A 16,919-nucleotide genomic window follows, 5' to 3' on the forward strand; every position below is an offset into this window, starting at 1 on the left:
ATAGGGGTAGGAAAATAGTATAAAACAGAAAATAGTAGACAATGCAAAGGTAAAAATGTAACAGAGACCAAAATATAAATGTATTCATAGTGTTCAAATTACATTTTAAATATACAGTATATGCACAATATCAGAAGAACACAACTTGAATAGGATTTAGAGCAGAGAACATTAAACAATCAGAGAAATATGGTGTGCGTAGAAATGATATCAAGAAAATCATATATAATTACCCTTATTGATTAAAGCTGTTGAAATTATTTGTAAATTGATCAAATCTTCATTTACAGTACATATGTCTCTATTATACCCTCTGAATAAAAGGCTGTCCACTTGCAGGTGCTGGTCCTGCACTCAATCTCTGTAATGTAGACACAGCAGTTTTATTGTCCAAGTATAAGTGAAATGAATGTAATGCTACAAAAAAAGTAGCATATACAGCATTAGATCAATTCTATTTACCCCGGTAAGGTTAGAGCTGAGGTTCTTCACTCCCAGCTTTGCTGCCACGGCTTGTCTGACCTGCATCCACAATATCAGTCATATAAGAGCAAATATCTCTGAATCCTTATAATAGACATTTTTAGAAATTCTGAAGTAGAAGAGTGCTGTCATTAATGTAACGACACAATAACATTTTCCTCTAAATGCACTTAATCCTTTCTAGTAAATATATGTGTAAATCAAAAGTACTGTTCTCCTCAGTATCCATAAAAACATCACAGGAGATATTTTTTCCTTTCGATTTTCTTAGTAAAAAAGGTTTAATTTAAATCTGCTCTGTACATTTACAGTACGCGGACAAAAGTAATGGAACTCCTGACTTCTCTAGGTCTTTCCTAATATTTAGAATAGTATTATTAAAAAAGAGTTATACACATACCTTATTATCCAGCAAAATTCCAAACAATAAAATAAAAAAGCCCTTTGAAGAAATAAAATTTTCTTAGCATCATCATAAGAATTACACACAATGAACAATTATTTAGTGCTTTATCAATTTATGTATGTGTAATTCAAATAATTTGACTGATATATCTTTTGTACCTGCAGTGAATTAAGGAAGGCAAACACTATGTGAATCCCAAAGTTCGATGACACCATGGTCCCGATGCCGAATCCCCACGTTAGACCGAAGACCGGCGTTAAAATCGCCACACATCTAGCAATAACCATGACAGTATGTTTCTCATCTGGCTGATTGGAAGCATTAGCTCCTCTCCTCAACATCTTGCATAGAACCACAATAAGCACTAGGAGGTTTATAGCAGAAATACACAGTGCAGGAATCACAAATGCCAGGAGGGCCTTCGTTTCCTGCCAGTTCAGCCAGCAACTATTTTCTTTTTGAATGTATCCATGGTTCTCAGCTGTAGATGCCACGGTAATAACAGCTATGATTAATGGGGCCCCATAGCCAACAGTGAAGGCTATAGCCATCATGGTTCTTCTGGTCATTCTTGAAAAGACCATGGTGGTGCGGTAGAGGAGCAAGAGTGCTGAGAGCAACATCCAGAAGAAAAGGGCGAGATAAAAGAAGTGCATGAAGAATGTTGCTGTACTGCAGGGATCTTCTGCTTGGTTAACAACCGATGCTCCAATGATGAAGCATATGTTTGCAATCAGAAGTGAGAGAGCAATGTTGACTATGGAGACATGGCGCATGCAGGATGTGTCATTTCTTGTTACTGATTTCCATATAATGAATTCAATGATGAGGCACAAAACCAAGCTGGACACTGAAATGCCAACACCAATGTAAGTTATATAATCAAGGGCAGAGGCCAAGGCTTTGTCTGGGGAAAATGGAGACATAAGTATTGAAAAAGAAGTCGTGTGATTGCACTCGCACGTGAATCCTTCCGTTTGGTTACGTAACGTCTTTAACTGACATCCAGTCGAGTCCCATCCCCCAGTACCATTTAGAAGACTGAAGTTCCAAAAGACACACTGAGGGTATTCCATTGTCTTGTTTTTGACAATGAAAGAAAGGGAAATGTTGTTAATTGCTGCCTTTGTCTTAATCAGAACTACATCTCCATTAATACTGGTGCCAGTTTGACTGCTGTTGTAGTGGGTCCGATTTCGAACAGGTAAGGCATTGTTAAGGGCAGAAGAAATGATTACTGTGATGAAGGTCGATTCCCTAACCGTAGGCAAATTTATTTGGGTAGTTAAATTCATGCCAAATGTTTCAGAAAAGGAGCCGGAAATGTTAGTTTTAACACAAGATGTGTAATTTGTTGTTATGTTGAAGTTTTCATCCCCAAGTCTGTAGGCAATACTCTCGATAGATTTCAGAAGCTCAGAACTAGCATTCATAGTTGTACTGTTTTTGTTTAAATGCACCCATGTGTCTCTTGCACCTGCTGATCCAATTACATCAGTTGTTTTTAGGAAATCCTTTAACAGACAAGTAAAATATTCACTATAAATACAGGATATCTGAGCTATCTAGTTTATTAATACAAATATTTCATTTTATTGTATAAAACAAGTGCAAACCTTTTTTAAGCTAATTTACTTACCATCATAATGGGTTGACTGATTAAAATTGTTTGCGATAGATTGGAAATGATTGTCAGTATTTCTACAATTGTTAATATTGTAGCTGGAGATTCAATTATTGTTTGAGTCTTTTCTGTAGTATTACTGATCACATTGCCCATAAATTCCTGGATGCCTGTTACCTGTAAATTCTATATAAAATCACAAATTGTTATTCAAAGTATTTGAGATAAATGACATAACTAATCACATTATTTTACATAGAAGTAAGAATAATTGCCTTAGCTTCGTCTTTTAAATTTTGAATGATGCGCAAGACGCAGTTGTTTTCTATTGGGTCCCAGAGGCCTGAGGAATTACACTTAGCCTTTTGAAAGCCAACCATGTTTTCATTACAGTCACCAATGTGTTCCTCCCCTAGATTTCCAGCACCAAATATGCTATCCATGCAGGTAAATGCTTGAAAGAAGAAGCATGAGTTATTTATTTGACTTTTATTCATGTTGCTGTAATATGTGAATTTTCTTCTGGGGTGAATAATATAATAATAATAATAATAATAATAATAATAATAATAATAATAATAATAATAATAATAATAATATATGTGAACTTACCTCTTTTTATTACATCTATTTTGATGCTTTTTGAATTGTAACTGTGAGTTGTACTTCCACTGAGAGGTGTTGTGAGTTGGCATGTGACATGTATTACTTGGTCAGAAGCCTGGCAGACCTGCTGGTTAATTTTGTATTCACACACTGTGCAGCCTTTCAGTGAAACTGTGTAGTACAAGAAAAAGGTATAACGTATTACAAATATGACAATTGCTGTTTTTTAATGCTTAATTTGGTTAATTTAGGTTAAGTTTTTTTTTATAATAATGTCTGACATATTCATTTATTTTCAGAAGACAGTACATAATCAGATGGACTGGTATTCCTAATTATGCATATTAAATTATTAGAAAATAATATGTATGACCTGGTGAAGTAGAGTTGCAAGCTGTAGGGTCAGTCCATTTCACTTCATAACTCCCATGAACACAACACTGCAGTGGAATTATCGAATCCTCGCATTTTACAACTTTGTCACTGCTCACTTGGATATTGGGATAAGGCTGAATTGTAATGGTCTGCCAGATAACATAGGGTGTTGATTTTTTTGTTGTTGTGCATGCATATAAGCCTGAGAAGTCAGACAAATGATAAGAGAAAAAAGAATTAATAATATAAGGAATAATAATGAAGTTTATGTGCAATGTGTTTAAAACATTCTGATTTAAAAACATTATTATTATAAGTTTAAGTGTCCAGGATTTACTCATAAAAAGAAACAAAAGTGGCAAATACACAATTGTTAATGAAATCAAGAAACAGAAGCAAAGACTGAAATTCGGACGTTAATATGAATTACCAAATACAACTATAACAGGATTCAGTTTGAACTAACTTGGGAGTAATTCAGCAAAAAAAAAAAAAAAAAAAATCATTAACAATCAGTATAAGCATTGGTTTGTGTCATTGGTGGTTTAGAGTGTTTGTGTTGCAAAAGCCTTTAGAGAATTTTAACCAAACTGTGCATTTAAGTTTAAAATATATTTTGTCCAATTATAAAGCTTGTATGTGTAATTTTGTGATTTAAAGCATGATCTATTTAATGGGAAATGTTTTATTTGAAACGTGTACTTGTAGGATCTTTTGTTCAAGACATTACTGCTTTGATATGTTCTCTAAAGCAGGAAGGTCCATGCATTTGTAAGTGTTGATTAAGGGTCCGAATACATTTTAGGGGCCTTGTACTGTACAGCATATAATGAAATGGAAGAATATGCTTTTACAACCACAAGCTGGATGGGTATTTAAAACCTTCACACGAATTTTTATATGATTATATTTTCCAGTTTATCAGGTGACCAATATAAGATGATGATTCAACAGTCTTTCAGACTTACCACTGTCACCGGGAGTGGCATTATTCACTGTGAGTCCAACTGCATTCATTACATATTTATCTGATGACTGTAATTTATTCCCATTCATAGTCCATTGTATGCTATTATTCACTGGAGGATTGCAGGTCAGTATGATATTTGTCCCAGGATATATATTGCCACTGCTCTCATAAAGTCCGTCTTTCACTGAAATAAACAGCCATATACATCGATAAAGTCTTTTTTGCAGTTCTAATTCATACATGTACAGCACTAACACTGTAAAACCTACATTGCCTATATCGTATTGCTAACAAAAATAAATGTGAAGAATGATACGTTAATAAACAGAGAACAAGCTTTCAGAAGAAAAGCAAATAAATAATAATAATACTACAAATAATAATTTGTCCCTACCACTTTGACTGAATGCCGTTTCGCTCACATTAAATCCCTCTGAACGGAGATTGTTAGCAAGCTTTCGATTTGCTGATACCAAATTAAGGTTATCACTTGTTGTTTTAATTGTAAAGTCTGCCATCACACTGCCAGGCCTATAAAAATACAGCACTATGATCATTACACAACTTTTGTAAAGCTTTTATAACGTTTTCAAGCCCCTACGTAAACATTTTTTTATTAAACTTACATTAAACTCATACATACTTCCTGTCAAATGTTTGAAAACACAGACTGTTTTTAAGAGACACATGTTCTTTTTTTTGTGCAAAACAAACCAGTTAAAAGGCAAAAACCGTCAAAAATGTGACAGTAAATGACTGAAAGAAAGTTCTGTGGACAAATTAGTTTAAATGGGACATTTCTGTCTTTAACAGAAGAACTTCTATAAGTTGGAGAACAGGAGTGAACATGTTACCAGATTGTCTCACACCCTCAGACAAACATGGAGGTTTGGGGTTGTTTTGGAGCAGGGAAGTTTGGAGACTTATTCCAGGTGAAATGAAAACTGACCTAACATGGCTACCATTTTATACTTCAACACTATGCAATTCAGTCCAGACTACTGCTAATTGAAAATTACTTCACCATACAACAAGACAATGAGCCAAAGTGTATGTCTGAGCTCTGTTTTATTTTATCTCATTTGGAGAGCAAACAGTTGGCTGCAGTGTTATCTATCATGCAATGGTCTGCCCAGTCACCACACCACAATTCTATTGCACTGCTGGGATTAACTGAACTGAAGGGTCAAAAAGAAATCTCCAACTAATGAAGAACACCTATGGCAAGTTTTACAAGAGGTATGGTATGGCTAAATGTTTGGAAACACAAGCTATCTCCAGATGCCGAGAGTGTTTAAAGCTGTTATTCACACTAAGGGAGAATATTTCAACGTAAATAAAGTCTGTAAATTTATATATTAGTTTGGTCAAGTTGTTGCATATAAGCAAAATGAATATGTATGGGTCTTAGTGTTTTAAAAGTGTTTTAAAAGTTTTGACAGGCTCTGCGTATACATATCTGCATACATACATACATTCATACAAACATACATACATGAATTCATACAAAACAATGAAAAAATGTAATAAATAATAATAAAAACCGGAATCCAGTCACTGATGCAGACTTGGCCTGGTAGGTAGGTACATTTCGGTAACTATCATCAATCTGAGAACAAGCAATGGCCATCATATCATATTACATTTTCAATAAATGTAGGTATGCTACAATAATACTAGTAATACTACTATTAATAATTATAATAAAAAAAGGAATAAATAATAATAATATAATAATAATAATAAGTAATAATGATAATAATAATAATATAATTATAAAGCTTGTTCTAATGTGTAACACTTACAGAATTTTCAATTCTTGTTTTATAAGCTTGGTATTTTGCACTATGTTGATCAGCGAGTGCAAAGTCGAATTCTTCATTTATAGCCAGTGAGAAGTTGAATGCATGGCTGTCTTTTGAACAACAATGATCAAAAACAAAAATAATCACAAATTACAATGATCGTAGTTGGTCATGTATACAAAGGTATCGGATGGCTGAGTTGTAATATAAATGCAACAAATATACTGTATTTACATAGAGGCATAGACTGCGAGTACAATTATTTAAATTATTTAAAATACCTAAATTACTTTGGGTTTCACAAAGGGGAAAAAAAGAAGGATTACAATCATACCTTTGGATGTAGCAGATGTGATGGATGTGGATGTGCCAGGTGTATTCATACCGGTTGAGACGGCAGCATTTGTAGAGTTGGCTGTGGTTGTGGTGTGTGTATTTTTGTTGGTTGTTGTTTTCACAGGAATTGTCATATTGTCTATGGATGTGTTGGTTGTTATTGTGGTGGGTGTCATGGCAGTACTTGTTATGTAAGTGGTGAATGTGGTAGTTGTAGTAAAGTATGGAGTAGAGTTTGTTATGGCAGCAGTGGTTATATAGGCTGGGGATGTGTTGGGTGAAGTTGTGGAGTTTGTCATGGCAGCAGTGGTTATGTAGGCTGGGGAAGTGGTGGGTGAAGTTGTGGAGTTTGTCATGGAAGCAGTGGTTATGTAGGCTGGGGAAGTGGTGGGTGTAGTTGTGGAGTTTGTTATGGCAGCAGTGGTTATATAGGCTGGGGAAGTGGTGGGTGTGGTTGTGGAGTTTGTCATGGCAGCAGTGGTTATGTAGGCCGGGACGTGGTGGGTGTGGTTGTGGAGTTTGTCATGGCAGCAGTGGTTATGTAGGCTGGGGAAGTGGTGGGTGTGGTTGTGGAGTTTGTCATGGCAGCAGTGGTTATGTAGGCTGGGGACGTGGTGGGTGTGGTTGTGGAGTTTGTTATGGCAGCAGTGGTTATGTAGTCTGGGGAAGTGGTGGGTGTGGTTGTGGAGTTTGTCATGGCAGCAGTGGTTATGTAGGCTGGGGAAGTGGTGGGTGTAGTTGTGGAGTTTGTCATGGCAGCAGTGGTTATGTAGCCTGGGAAGTGGTGGGTGTAGTTGTGGAGTTTGTCATGGCAGCAGTGGTTATGTAGTCTGGGGACGTGGTGGGTGTGGTTGTGGAGTTTGTCATGGCAGCAGTGGTTATGTAGTCTGGGGACGTGGTGGGTGTGGTTGTGGAGTTTGTCATGGCAGCAGTGGTTATGTAGGCTGGGGAAGTGGTGGGTGTAGTTGTGGAGTTTGTCATGGCAGCAGTGTCAATATAGGCTGGGGATGTGTTGGAAGTAGTTGTGGAGTTTGTCACGGCAGCAGTGGTTATGTGGGCTGGGGAAGTGTTGGGTGTAGTTGTGTAGTTTGTCATGTTAGAAGTTGTTATGTAAGCTGGGGATGTGCTGAGGGTAATTGTGTTGGATGTTGTTGCAGCAGTTGCATTAGCTGTAATTTCAGCAGATTGTGTCAGTGGAGTGAGTATGGTTGGTACTAAAGTAGTAGAAAAAACAAATATATATGAAAAATAAAATAAAAAAATAAAATACATGTTAAGATTATGTCAAATTCGAACTGACACAAAAAAATTTATCCCAGGCAAGCTCCTAAAAGTAATTCTACAAAGTTTGCTGTATGATTGTGTTTGAAGGGCTGCCTGTTATTGTCTACAATAGTGGATTATATTTAATAAAACCTCTACATAAACCATCATGTCTGGATTATTAAATCTTTTACATTTTTGAATACTATATTTATAAAAAAATAAGTATACACTTCAATGAAAGTTAGAGCTAGTACAAGTCATTATACTGTAAATGCAGGTGTGTAATTCTTGGATAAAGGCATCCAGCCAATACATGTCCAATGCATCTAGTTGTATACACTTCACACAATTTCTGTGAAGAAATAAAACTAAATATACAATGAAAAAATCTCCAGAAGGCTTAAGAGTAAATGTATGACAGATACAGTATATCAGGCATTTCTATCTCTATATCAAAACATGCATATTCAAACAAGGGATATGGAAAACAGGTGTGTTTCTACCTTCTACAAAGATGAATTTGTTGTTTTTTGTTAATTAATGCTATGTGCCTTTTTTATGTGGAAGCTTTCTGTTTAAGTTGCTAAAGTTAAACAACTCTAAGTACCAGGCATTTGGCAGATGAAAATTATTATTACATGCAAATGATGCACATGCTTAATTTTCATGTCAGATAGAATACATTCTTGTCAGCTGATGGAAAGTTTGGCTGTCATTTGGAATGGCAATAATGCAGGAACTTGAAGCATTAGTAACATCATCACAAGACCCATATACTGAACATGAGCACAACATTAGCTTTTTGATCTAAAGATTGCAAAATAACTTTTTTGAGAAAGGTTCAAACAATCTCAAAAATGCACTAGGACAGTGAGATTCAGCTGGCAGAGAAAAGTGAAGTACCAGTAGTAATGTTCATTTCAGTGATACTAATGCAACTATTTTTTATGAAAAGCTGTTAAAAGGTTTCTCAGAGGATTCAGGATTGTTATATCTGCTGCATCTATCTCAATTTCAATTAAACATTTAGCTGAGGAAATTAGTAAAACAATGTTCTGCATTAAAGTCTACATTAATGTGGTAAAAAATACACATTTTCACATTTTGAATTTTTTCTGATGTGAACTGGAAAATGTTAGATTTACCAGTAGGTGTAACAGCTGGACAGGTGGAGTTATCTGAAAGTTAAAACAATAGCAAGATTGTAAACTTTTAATAAATAAATGAATACTAAACCAATTGTAGTTTACTGAACAAAATTTTAATGATAAAGTATTTAACAAGCTTTCATCAAACTTGCTAATGGTTTATGTAATACGTCATACATACTGGGCAGTTTACTGATTGGTTGGCAGAAGTTTCCAGTATTTGGAAGAGCATTGATGCAGCCACATAAGGCATTAGTGACATCATCACAAGACTCATATACTGTACACTTTTCCCATGGCCAGAAATATTGATCCTCACACCGGCACTGATACTCAATATCGATCAAACTGCACACTGTGGTAAGAAAAATTATCAAAAATGTTTACCTAACTAAGCTTAAAAATCCTAGATGTAGTTAGACTCTACCTACCTGTAGTGATGTTAATTTCAGTGATATTGATGTTACTGTTCATTGAAAATAAGCTAAGGGTCATTAAAATGTTCCTCATAGGATTCAGGATTGTCATATCTAGTGCATCAACCTCCATTTCAATCAGGAATTCAGCTGAAAGAAAAGGTGAAAAAACGTTCCCCATCAAATCTTCGTTATTGTGGTTGAATTGGCAAAATTATCAAAATTAACTTGGGAAATTGGACATAATCTGATAGGTAGTGAAGGATGTGAGATTTACCTCTGGTTGTTGGAGCTGAACAGGAAGACTTATCTTAAAGTTACAACAATAGCAACATTAGAAAGTTTTAATAAATATTTGAAAAAAAAAAACAAATGGAGTTTACAGAAAATAATTTACTGATAAAGTATGAAACAAGCATTCATCAAACTTGCTAATATTTTAAATATTGTAATACATCATACATACTGGTCATCTCAGTGAGCGGTTGGCACAAGTGTCCATTATTTGGAAGAACGTTGATGCAGCCACATGAGATATTAGAGACGTCATCACAGGATCCATATACTGTACACTTTTCACATGGCCAGAAATACTGATCCTCACACCTGCACTGATATACAGTACCATTCATACTGCACACTGTGCAAGAGAAAAAAATGACAATATTGTTTTCTTTACTAAATATTTGAACATCCTCCCAATGTATATGATAAGTTCAAACTAATAAAAGATTTTCTGTTACTGAATTGACTGTACATTAGACCCACATAATAATCTATAAAAGCACGGGTCTAAAACAATACCAGACTGAGACTGTGAGATTTAGCTGGCTGAGAAAAGTCAGTTACCTGTAGTGATGTTCATTTTAGTGATTGTGATGTAACTATTTTTGACAGTTAAGTCGGAGGTTACTGAAAGGATTCCTACAGGGTTCAGGATTGTTATGTCTACTGCACCAAGCTCCACCTCAAACAAATATTCAGCTGAGGGAAAAAGTGAAACAATGTTCTCCATTACCTTCTACATGACTGTGGTCAAAACTGCCAAATAGTGAAAACCTTGGAGAACTGGCAAAGGGTCTGATGTGTACTGACAAATTGAAATTTTACCTGTAGGTGTAACAGCTGGACAGGTGGCGTTATCTGAAAGTTAAAACAATAACAATAATAGAAACTTTAAATAAATGAATGAATACTAAAACAATTGTAGTTTAATTATCAAATTTTTTAATGATAACGTATTTAACAAGCATTCATCAAACTTGCTAATAGTTTATGTAATACGTCATACATACTGGCCAGCTCACTGATTGGTTGGCAGAAGTTTCCAGTATTTGGAAGAGCATTGATGCAGCCACATAAGGCATTAGTGACATCATCACAAGCCTCATATACTGTACACTTTTCACATGGCCAGAAATATTGATCCTCACACCTGCACTGATACTCAATATCGATCAAACTGCACACTGTGGAAAGGAAAATTAAGAAAAATGTTTGCTTTTTTGTATTTTTTTGTGTGAATTATTTCTTTCCATATTCGTTAGAACAAGTTTGAATAAGATCAAAAATCCTAGATGTAGCTCGACTCTACCTACCTGTAGTGATGTTCATTTCAGTGATATTGATGTTTCTCTTCATTGAAAGTAAGCTAAGGATCATTAAAACGTTCCTCATAGGATTCAGGATTGTTATATCTAGTGCATCAACCTCCATTTCAATCAGGAATTCAGCTGAAAGAAAAAAGGTGAAAAAAAACATTCCCCATCATATCAAAATTATCAAAGTACTTGAAAAATTGGATATAATCTGATAGGTAGTAAAGGATGTGAGATTTACCTCTGGTTGCTGGATCTGAACAGGAAGACTTATCTTAAAGTTACAACAATAGCAACATTAGAAAGTTTTAATAAATAATTGAAAGAAAAAAAAATGGAGTTTACAGAACAGAATTCACTGATAAAGTATAAAAGAAACATTCATCAAACTTGCTAATATTTTAAATATTGTAATACATCATACATACTGGTCATCTCAGTGAGCGGTTGGCACAAGTGTCCATCATTTGGAAGAACGCTGATGCAGCCACATGAGATATTAGAGACGTCATCACAGGATCCATATACTGTACACTTTTCACATGGCCAGAAATACTGATCCTCACACCTACACTGATGTACAGTACCATTCATACTGCACACTGTGCAAGAGAAAAAAAAATGACAATATTGTTTTTATTTCTAAATATCAGAACATCCTCCCAGGATATCTGATTAAATAGGTTTAAACTAATTAAATATTCTCTGTCACTGAATTGACTGTACATTAGACTCACATGATAAACTATTAAAGCACGGGTCTAAAACAATGCCAGACTGAGACTGTGAGATTTAGCTGGCTGAGAAAAGTCAGTTACCTGTAGTGATGTTCATTTTAGTGATTGTGATGTTACTTTTTTTGACAGTTAAGTCGGAGGTTGCTGAAAGGATTCCTACAGGATTCAGGATTGTTATGTCTACTGCACCAAGCTCCACCTCAAACAAATATTCAGCTGAGGAAAAAAGTGAAACAATGTTCTCCATTACCTTCTACATTACTGTGGTCAAAACTGCCAAATAGTGAAAACCTTGGAGAACTGGCAAAGGGTCTGATGTGTACTGACAAATTGAAATTTTACCTGTAGGTGTAACAGCTGGACAGGTGGAGTTATCTGAAAGTAAAACAATAGCAAGAATAAAAGATTTTCTGTTACTGAATTGACTGTACATTAGACTCACATGATAAACTATTAAAGCACGGGTCTAAAACAATACCAGACTGAGACTGTGAGATTTAGCTGGCTGAGAAAAGTCAGTTACCTGTAGTGATGTTCATTTCAGTAATATTGATGTTTCTGTTCATTGAAAGTAAGCTAAGGATCATTAAAACGTTCCTCATAGGATTCAGGATTGTTATGTCTACTGCACCAAGCTCCACCTCAAACAAATATTCAGCTGAGGAAAAAGTGAAACAATGTTCTCCATTACCTTCTACATGACTGTGGTCAAAACTGCCAAATAGTGAAAACAGGTGAGAATTGGCAAAGGGTCTGATGTGTACTGGAAAATGTTAGATTTACCAGTCGGTGTAACAGCTGAACATGGAGAGTAACCTGAAAGTTACATCAATAGCTTCATTAGAATTTTCTGAAATATAAATGACCACTAAGGCAGATATAAATTACTGAACAAAATTTTAATGATAAATTATTTAACAAGCGTTCATCAAACTTGCTAATAGTTTATGTATTACGTCATACATACTGGCCAGTTCACTGATTAGTTGACAGAAGTGTCCATCATTTGGAAGAGCATTGATGCAGCCACATGAGGCATTGGTGACATCATCACAAGATTCAAATACTGTACACTTTTCACATAGCAAGAAATACTGATCCTCACACCTGCACTGATATTCAATACCATTCAAACTGCAAACTGTGGAAAAGAAAAATACAAGATTTTTGGTGTAGTTAAGATTTAACTAGTAAATAACCCAATTTTGTTTTCTTTGCTAAATATTGCGACAATTAACAGGTGTATCTGTTTCAACATGTTTAGAATATTTCAAAATTATATAATATAAATTACATTTATATTAGGCTCATTTAATGAATTGTTTTAAAAAAGGTCAGAAACAATAGACACTAACTATGAGATGGAGCAAACAAAGAAATCACAGTTACCAGTAGTGATGTTCATTTCAGTGATACTGATGTTACTATTTTTTATAGTAAAGCTGTTGCTTGGCAAAAGGTTCCTCAGAGGATTCAGGATTGTTATATCTTCTGCATCTAACTTAATCTCAATTACATATTCAGCTGAGGGAATAAGTAAAACAATTTTCTGCATTAAATTCTACATTATTGTGGTAAATAATTCAAAATAATGAAAACAGGTGAGAATTGGCAAAGGGTCTGATGTGTACTGGAAAAGGTTAGATTTACCAGTAGGTGTAACAGCTGGACAGGTGGAGTTATCTGAAAGTTAAAACAATAGCAAGATTGGAAACTTTTAATAAAAGAATGAATACTAAAACAATTGTAGTTTACTGAACAAAATTTTAATGATAATGTATTTAACAAGTGTTCATCAAACTTGCTAATGGTTTATGTAATACGTCATACATACTGGCCAGCTCACTGATTGGTTGGCAGAAGTTTCCATCATTTGGAAGAGCATTAAAGCAGCCACATAAGACATTAGTGACATCATCACAAGACCAATATACTGTACACTTTTCACATGGCCAGAAATATTGATCCTCACACCTGCACTGATATTTAATATCGATCAAGCGGCACACTGTGGAAAGGAAAATTAAGAAAATGTTTGCTTTTTTGTATTTTTTTGTGTGAATTATTTCTTTCCATATTCGTTAGAACAAGTTTGAATTAGATCAAAAATCCTAGATGTAGCTCGACTCTACCCACCTGTAGTGATGTTCATTTCAGTGATATTAATGTTTCTGTTCATTGAAAGTAAGCTAAGGATCATTAAAACGTTCCTCATAGGATTCAGGATTGTTATATCTAGTGCATCAACCTCCATTTCAATCAGGAATTCAGCTGAAAGAAAAAAGGTGAAAAAAAAACATTCCCCATCAAATCAAAATTAATCAAAATTAAATACTTGAGAAATTGGATATAATCTGATAGGTAGTGAAGGATGTGAGATTTACCTCTGGTTGCTGGAGCTGAACAGGAAGACTTATCTTAAAGTTACAACAATAGCAACATTAGAAAGTTTTAATAAATAATTGAAAGAAAAAAATGACAATATTGTTTTATTTCTAAATATCAGAACATCCTCCCAATGTATATGATAAAATAGGTTCAAACTAATAAAACATTTTTTGTCACTGAATTGACTGTACATTAGACTCACATGATAAACTATTAAAGCACGGGTCTAAAACAATGCCAGACTGAGACTTTGAGATTCAGCTGGCTGAGAAAAGTCAGTTACCTGTAGTGATGTTCATTTCAGTGATACTGATGTTACTATTTTTATAGTAAAGCTGTTGCTTGGCAAAAGGTTCCTCATAGGATTCAGGATTGTTATGTCTACTGCACCAAGCTCCACCTCAAACAAATATTCAGCTGAGGATAAAAGTGAAACAATGTTCTCCATTACCTTCTACATTACTGTGGTCAAAACTGCCAAATAGTGAAAACAGGTGAGAATTGGCAAATGGTCTGATGTGAACTGCAAAGGTTAGATTTACCAGTAGGTGTAACAGCTGGACAGGTGGAGTTATCTGAAAGTTAAAACAATAGCAAGAATAAAAAGATTTTATCTTTTTATAAATAATTGAAAAAAAAAATGGAGTTTACAGAAAATAATTAACTGATAAAGTATAAAAGAAGCATTCATCAAACTTGCTAATATTTTAAATATTGTAATACATCATACATACTGGCCAGTTCACTGATTAGTTGACAGAAGTGTCCATCATTTGGAAGAACGCTGATGCAGCCACATGAGATATTAGAGACGTCATCACAGGATCCATATACTGTACACTTTTCACATGGCCAGAAATACTGATCCTCACACCTACACTGATATACAGTACCATTCATACTGCACACTGTGCAAGAGAAAAAAATTACAATATTGTTTTCTTTACTAAATATTTGAACATCCTCCCAATGTATATGATAAAATAGGTTCAAACTAATAAAACATTTTTTGTCACTGAATTGACTGTACATTAGACTCACATGATAAACTATTAAAGCACGGGTCTAAAACAATGCCAGACTGAGACTGTGAGATTTAGCTGGCTGAGAAAAGTCAGTTACCTGTAGTGATGTTCATTTCAGTAATATTGATGTTTCTGTTCATTGAAAATAAGCTAAGGATCATTAAAAGGTTCCTCAGAGGATTCAGGATTGTTATATCTAGTGCATCAACCTCCATTTCAATCAGGAATTCAGCTGAAAGAAAAAGGTGAAAAAACATTCCCCATCAAATCAAAATTAATCAAAATTAAATACTTGAGAAATTGGATATAATCTGATAGGTAGTGAAGGATGTGAGATTTACCTCTGGTTGCTGGAGCTGAACAGGAAGACTTATCTTAAAGTTACAACAATAGCAAGATTGGAAACTTTTAATAAAAAAATTAATACTAAAACAATTGTAGTTTACTGATCAAAATTTTAATGATAAATTATTTAACAAGCGTTCATCAAACTTGCTAATAGTTTATGTAATACGTCATACATACTGGCCAGCTCACTGATTGGTTGGCAGAAGTTTCCAGTATTTGGAAGAGCATTGATGCAGCCACATAAGGCATTAGTGACGTCATCACAAGACTCATATACTGTACACTTTTCACATGGCATAAAATATTGATCCTCACACCGACACTGATATTTAATATCGATCAAGCGGCACACTGTGGAAAGGAAAATTAAGAAAAATGTTTGCTTTATTGTATTTTTTTGTGTGAATTATTTCTTTCCATATTCGTTAAAACAAGTCTGATTTAGATCAAAAATCCTAGATGTAGCTCGACTCTACATACCTGTAGTGATGTTCATTTCAGTAATATTGATGTTTCTGTTCATTGAAAGTAAGCTAAGGATCATTAAAACGTTCCTCATAGGATTCAGGATTGTTATATCTAGTGCATCAACCTCCATTTCAATCAGGAATTCAGCTGAAAGAAAAAAGGTGAAAAAAAAACATTCCCCATCAAATCAAAATTAATCCAAATTAAATACTTGAGAAATTGGATATAATCTGATAGGTAGTGAAGGATGTGAGATTTACCTCTGGTTGCTGGAGCTGAACAGGAAGACTTATCTTAAAGTTACAACAATAGCAACATTAGAAAGTTTTAATAAATAATTGGAAAAAAAAAAATGGAGTTTACAGAAAATAATTAACTGATAAAGTATAAAAGAAGCATTCATCAAACTTGCTAATATTTTAAATATTGTAATACATCATACATACTGGTCATCTCAGTGAGCGGTTGGCACAAGTGTCCATCATTTGGAAGAACGCTGATGCAGCCACATGAGATATTAGAGACGTCATCACAGGATCCATATACTGTACACTTTTCACATGGCCAGAAATACTGATCCTCACACCTACACTGATATTCACTATTAATCAAACTGCACACTGTGGAAGAAAAAAAAAAAAAAGTTTGCTTTTTGTATTTTTGTGTGAATTATTTCTTTCCATATTCGTTAGAACAAGTTTGAATTAGATCAAAAATCCTAGATGTAGCTCGACTCTACCCACCTGTAGTGATGTTCATTTCAGTGATATTAATGTTTCTGTTCATTGAAAGTAAGCTAAGGATCATTAAAACGTTCCTCATAGGATTCAGGATTGTTATATCTAGTGCATCAACCTCCATTTCAATCAGGAATTCAGCTGAAAGAAAAAAGGTGAAAAAAAAAACGTTCCCTATCAAAT

At 34.6% G+C, this 16,919-nt stretch overlaps 2 protein-coding genes across 4 annotated transcripts; both read right to left on the minus strand.

The window, feature by feature from the left end:
* LOC124393063 (adhesion G protein-coupled receptor F5-like) lies at positions 1 to 7,353 on the minus strand. Its single transcript, XM_046860378.1, has 13 exons — positions 6,604 to 7,353; positions 6,270 to 6,379; positions 6,009 to 6,073; positions 4,859 to 4,995; positions 4,463 to 4,648; positions 3,493 to 3,696; positions 3,126 to 3,290; positions 2,789 to 2,967; positions 2,529 to 2,699; positions 1,048 to 2,403; positions 884 to 925; positions 463 to 522; positions 1 to 361 (listed from the first exon to the last, which is right to left on the minus strand). The coding sequence occupies exons 1-13, from the start codon at positions 7,073 to 7,075 to the stop codon at positions 305 to 307; spliced, it is 3,204 nt and encodes a 1,067-aa protein (XP_046716334.1). The 5' UTR covers positions 7,076 to 7,353; the 3' UTR covers positions 1 to 304.
* LOC124393064 lies at positions 7,353 to 16,589 on the minus strand. Of its 3 annotated transcripts, none has more exons than XM_046860381.1 (18): positions 16,446 to 16,589; positions 16,260 to 16,292; positions 16,012 to 16,146; positions 15,709 to 15,882; positions 12,113 to 12,145; positions 11,852 to 11,986; positions 11,462 to 11,635; positions 11,275 to 11,307; positions 11,034 to 11,168; positions 10,731 to 10,904; positions 10,546 to 10,578; positions 10,285 to 10,419; positions 9,902 to 10,075; positions 9,713 to 9,745; positions 9,451 to 9,585; positions 9,201 to 9,374; positions 9,017 to 9,049; positions 7,353 to 7,774 (listed from the first exon to the last, which is right to left on the minus strand). In XM_046860381.1, the coding sequence occupies exons 1-18, from the start codon at positions 16,450 to 16,452 to the stop codon at positions 7,371 to 7,373; spliced, it is 2,154 nt and encodes a 717-aa protein (XP_046716337.1). In that variant the 5' UTR covers positions 16,453 to 16,589; the 3' UTR covers positions 7,353 to 7,370. The 3 variants fall into 3 exon arrangements, with proteins under 3 accessions (XP_046716337.1, XP_046716335.1, XP_046716336.1); XM_046860379.1 differs by having other exon boundaries at positions 7,353 to 7,819; XM_046860380.1 differs by lacking the exon at positions 9,713 to 9,745 and having other exon boundaries at positions 7,353 to 7,819.
* Positions 16,590 to 16,919: the final 330 nt, after the last annotated feature.

The sequence above is a fragment of the Silurus meridionalis genome, chromosome 11, assembly GCF_014805685.1.
Source record: "Silurus meridionalis isolate SWU-2019-XX chromosome 11, ASM1480568v1, whole genome shotgun sequence".
In the NCBI taxonomy this organism is placed as follows: domain Eukaryota; kingdom Metazoa; phylum Chordata; class Actinopteri; order Siluriformes; family Siluridae; genus Silurus; species Silurus meridionalis.